We start from the raw sequence: 5,319 nt of genomic DNA, 5'->3' as shown, positions 1-5,319 counted from the left end.
TATGGTTAGTTCCAGGCCAAGCATATTCCAGATGATGCAGTCCAGGCTTCTGCACCCTCTATCACTGGCTCCCTTCCACAAGTGGTTCAAGTTCCAACTCTCAGTATCTCATAATGTGGTCATATTTGGAAGGAGATACTAGGTTTTAATTAATTATTATTGGCAATTGATTATTTTATGTGTATGAGTGTAAAACACACACACACACACACACACACACACACACACACACACACACACACTGCCCATAGATACCAGAAGAGGTACCTGATACTTTGGGATTCAGGTTACAGACAGTTGTGGGCTGCCATGTGGTTGCCAGAATCAAACCAGGGTCCCCTGGAAGAGCAAGAAATGCTCTTAACAGCTGAGCTACTCTCTAACCCTTAGGGATGCTAATTATAAAAGTTGCAGTGCTGGGACTGAGTGAGAGGCAGAGAAAATGTTTTTATATTAAGTTAAAAGGAAAGCAAGGAGGTGGATTCTGATTCATTATGGCTAGTGCTATTGAGGTATTGGTCCCCACAAGCTGGTGGCACTGTCTATTTTGGGAGGCTCTGAAAAGCTTAATACGGGGGGTGGGGTGGGGGCTCAGCTAGAGGAACAGGAAGTATCACTGGGGGTGGATACTTGAGGATATATATCTGTGTGTCGAGACAGGGTTTCTCTGTGTAGTCCTGGCTGTCCTAGAACTCATGTACACCAGGCTGGCCTCGAACTCAGATCTGCCTGCCTCTATTTCCCGAGCGCTGTTATTAAAGGCGTGTATCACCACTGCTGGGTACTTGTGGGTATATTGCCCCTGGTCTGCTCTTACCATTCTCATCTTTTTGTTTGCCTCAAGGTGAACAGCCTCCCCCTCTTCCGCACGCTCCAGTGCCATGATGGTTTCCCTCAATGGACCCAGAAACCTGGAGCTAAGTGAGTGAAACCTCTGAAATCCTGATAAATCCCTCTCTCTAGGTTGTTTTTGTCAGCTATGCTGATTTCAGTGAGGCAAGACTACCTAATACAGTGAATGTCCTTACAAAAAGAGTAAGCTTAGACACAGAGACAGCTGAACACAGAAGGAAGACAATAAAAGTTCCTGGGAAAATAATCTACAGTTCTCAAAAGGAACCGACAGAAGGCTTGTGGGATTGCTCAGGTGATAAAGAAGCGTTCCACCAGGATGAATGACCTGAGTTTGATCCCTGAGACCCATGTAATGAAGCGAAGAGCATGCTGTCTAAACTGGACAGCATGCTTGTCCACACACATATGCCACAGTGTAAGCCCTGATAACTACTTATGACCACTCAGGTAAACTGTCATAAATAATTCCTTCATGTAAGGACACTGAATTCTCCAGGTTGAATAGCATGTGTTTCATTTTGGAATTGACTAGTTTAGTATTATAGTTTATTTGGTTCTGAAAAATTATTTTGTTTTTGTTTGCTTTTCTTTTATAATACTGTGAACTGTACCCAGGGCCCTATTCTTGTTAGTTAAGAATCTCTCCCGCTGAATTATATCCCAAGCCCTAGGACTACATCAATGCATGCCTCATGTGCTCCAGGATTTTCCTTCTCCTTTCTCAGTGCTGGCTCTCCTGTGCATGTGCCTCTGAGCTATGCTCTCAGCCCATATTCATGACAGTAACCATGTTGACACCACAGTCTGAACACGGTCAGGATGCCTGGTTTAGAGCACTTTCTCCTGTCTGCCTGCTCCTGCTGTCTCCCATCCTTGTGGGGGTGGTCTCTTCTGTAGGTATCATGAGGATGGTGCTGCAATTAATCACTTTGACTGATGTCATTCATGAATGGCTTAGCAGCAGTCATTTCCAGGCATGTAGATGCATGTGGAAGGTAACCAGTAACCAAATCATTGCTTTATGGACAACATATTAGTGCATGGAAATCCTTTGTTATATAGGGTCAATATGTTTGTCATAGCATTATACTTCAGGCATTCTGTCTTCAAATTGCTATTTATTTATTCTCAGAAACTTCCCGGAATCCAGTTCTTTTTTACTTGAGACAGGGTCTTACTAGGTATCCCAGGTTGGCCTCAGACTTGTGATTTTCCAACCTCAGCCTCCTTCCTAAGTACTGGGATAACATGTGTGTGTGCCATTATATAACTGGCCCTTTCCCTTCCCCACATCCCCAAGAATGCAATATAGGATATTTTTTTTTTTTTTTTTTTTTTTTTGGTTTTCAAAAAGTGAACAAAAAGAGGCCTGGATGTAGCTCAGTGGTAGAGCACTTGCCTAGCTTGTGTGAGACCCCAGATTCACACACACACACACACACACACACACACACACACACACACATCCAAAAAGGAACAAGCATACAAAAATGGTTCATTAGCACGGCCTTATGTTAGAAACAAAACAAAACACAATTTTCAAAAGTGAAATCAAGTTGTGGGTTCATCTGCCCATCCTGGATAACTATCAGGGCAGGCCTTTCAAACAGAATTAACCTAAGAAGAATGAACTATTGGGGGTGGGAGGTGGGATGGGGGAGTATAACAGCTTTGAGGGAAAATGTAACTAGAGATTGAAAAGTCAATCGTGGCTCTCGCTCTTTTGCCTGCTTGCCATGTGGGACTGAACAACAGCTAGATCCTTGGACTTCCATTCACAGCTACTACTGAACCATTGTTGGGAATTGGACTGCAGACTGTGTTGTGAAGTCTTTTGCATCTACTGTCAGTCCGACCAGAATGAAGAACCTTATGTGAGCATCACTAAGAAATGACTGCCAGATGCCAAAAATGGCCTTTCAGAGGAGGTCGAGAAAGAGGTTGGCCAGGCAGAAGGCAAGCTGTTTACCCACCGTTCTGCATTCAGCCGGGCATCAGTGATTCAGGCTTTCCTAGGCTCTGCCCCACAACTAACCCTACAACTGTATATAACTGTGTTGGAGCAGAACATCACTCCTGGAAGATGTATGTTTTTTGTTTTGTTTTGTTTGTTTGTTTGTTTTTCGAGACAGGGTTTCTCTGTGTAGCCCTGGCTGTCCTGGAACTCACTCTGTAGACCAGGCTGGCCTAGAACTCAGAAATCTGCCTGCCTCTGCCTCCCAAGTGCTGGGATTAAAGGTGTGTGCCACCACGCCCCACCTGGAAGATGTATGTATGCATGTTTTTTTGTTTTTTGTTAAAAAAATTCTGCTTACATTTAGGGTTCAACTGAGAAGCAAAACAGTTTTTATTCAGGTAAAGTCAGTTTATATGTGCATTTGTTCTGAGTCTGTGTTCCTTTTGCTAACCTAAAATCCCAGTGAATTAAAATAATAATGCTTTTTTGGGGGTGAGGAGGGTTTATAAATCTGTATTTTTGCCCAGAGCTAAAAAGGAAAGGTTCACTTACTCTAGTGTAGACCAGCTGAGGGGGCTCAAATATGTGGGCGCTTTAAATCATTGAAGACTGATTTACTGACATGTTTTTGGACCTCTTTTCTGTGTGGAAAGAGTTTAGACTTCCTTATAGCATGGTACTGCTTGCAAGTGTGAAACTGTCATCTTTTGTGACTTTGACTTAGGAATCATGGGAGCCTGGTACATTTTAACTGGAAAGTTCATATTTTCTTTCTTCCCTCCCTCCTTCCCTCCTTCCCTCCTTCCCTCCCTTCCTCCCTCCCTCCCTCCCTCCCTCCCTCCCTCCCTCCCTCCCTCCCTTCCTTCCTTCCTTCCTTCCTTCCTTCCTTCTTTCTAAGTACAGTCTAATTCATAGAACAAATTCAAGTTTTAATACAGTGTTGTGCCATGATGTTACCTATCCTATTAGATTCTAAAATCTAGAAAAATTTCATCATATCAAGAAGAAACCATGAACACATATATCTTGTCAGATTGTAAAAATCAAAGAGAAAGAGTTCCCATAAGAGGAGGATATAACCAGGTGTGCTTGGTGGCCTGCCTACAATTCCAGTTGTGGGAGGCTAAGACAGAATCTCCAGAGCAAGGTGGCTAGTAAGACTATATTGTTGAGCTCTGGCTTGGATTGAGAGATCTCATCTTAGTAAATAAGATAGAAGACTGATCAAGGGTGAGTCTAGATATCAACTTCAGGCCTTTATGTTTGTGGCCACACAGGAACACATGCAAACATTCACTCACACACATGAAAATGAGAAAAGATTAAAAGGACATATTCAGTAAGGTGAACTGTTTCCTAATATGGGCATTTCTGCACTGGCTACCAGTGATATCATAAAGTATGTTGTAACAAAGTCCTCTCAAGGATAACTTCATAGGTGGGTGAGAAGGCTGGTTATTTGGAGAGCCTGGTACCAACCACAGAGGGTCAGCTGAGCAAAAACCACCACACAAGCATCATGGCCAGGAAAAGGCAAAGGCGAAGAAGACGGAAAGTGACCCGCTCCCAGAGAGCTGAGCTTCAATTTCCTGTTAGCCGTGTGGATCGTTTCCTACGAGAGGGAAACTATTCTAGACGCCTGAGCTCTTCTGCTCCTGTATTCCTCGCGGGTGTGCTCGAGTACTTAACATCTAACATCCTTGAACTGGCTGGTGAGGTGGCCCACACCACTGGCAGGAAGCGCATAGCTCCAGAGCATGTGTGCCGTGTGGTACAGAACAACGAACAGCTCCACCAACTCTTCAAACAAGGTGGCACATCAGTGTTTGAGCCACCAGAACCTGATGACAACTGATGATGCCTGGGTCTCGAGTCTGGAGGTTCACCGCACTTTCAGCCTTACCCAGCTCCAATGTCCTACTAGCTGGGGGAGCTAATCAAACATGCTATTAAAGCATTTACATCGAACCCATTGATCCTGGCTCCTTTTGTTTCTTTATTTTGAGCTAGAGGTTGCTATGAACCACTCGGGAGGGTGATGGTGGGTTTGAAGCTGTCATTAATGTGGGGAACTTGATTTCCAGAGAAAATTTCTAATAGGGACCACGTGGGCAGTAGTCTTGGTGGGAGGAGGTGGTGATGTGTAGGCACTTTTGACCCGGTGGCAGTGGGAAGATTTGGCTAAGGTAGAGGGCAGAGAAGCTAACCTGGTAGTCTGTGAGCCCACAAGGCCTTGGAAGGCCAAGAATTTGGCTTCAGCTTCCCAAGAACATTGGATTCCCAATGAGATGCTAACTGGAGATGGGTGGATGAAGACATGGACTGTGGTAGGAAAGGCTTCCTTGGAGGTTAGGTCTCAGGTTAGAAGATGATGACTGTGGGGTGGGGGAGACCGTGTGTGGCATAATGTTGGCATTAGGTTCAAGGGTCAGGAGCCTTCTCTGAGCACTGAGCAATGATGGTGACAACAGGAGAGAAAAGCTGGAAGAAGACGCCATGGGAAGACC

At 44.5% G+C, this 5,319-nt stretch overlaps 1 protein-coding gene across 1 annotated transcript; it reads left to right on the top strand.

The window, feature by feature from the left end:
- Positions 1-4,246: 4,246 nt before the first annotated feature.
- Positions 4,247-4,788, top strand: H2al2a (H2A histone family member L2A). Its single transcript, NM_026627.2, has one exon. The coding sequence runs from the start codon at positions 4,332-4,334 to the stop codon at positions 4,665-4,667; it is 336 nt and encodes a 111-aa protein (NP_080903.1). The 5' UTR covers positions 4,247-4,331; the 3' UTR covers positions 4,668-4,788.
- Positions 4,789-5,319: the final 531 nt, after the last annotated feature.

Source organism: Mus musculus, chromosome 2 (assembly GCF_000001635.26).
Source record: "Mus musculus strain C57BL/6J chromosome 2, GRCm38.p6 C57BL/6J".
In the NCBI taxonomy this organism is placed as follows: domain Eukaryota; kingdom Metazoa; phylum Chordata; class Mammalia; order Rodentia; family Muridae; genus Mus; species Mus musculus.
This window is presented reverse-complemented; position numbering and strand designations above follow the sequence as displayed.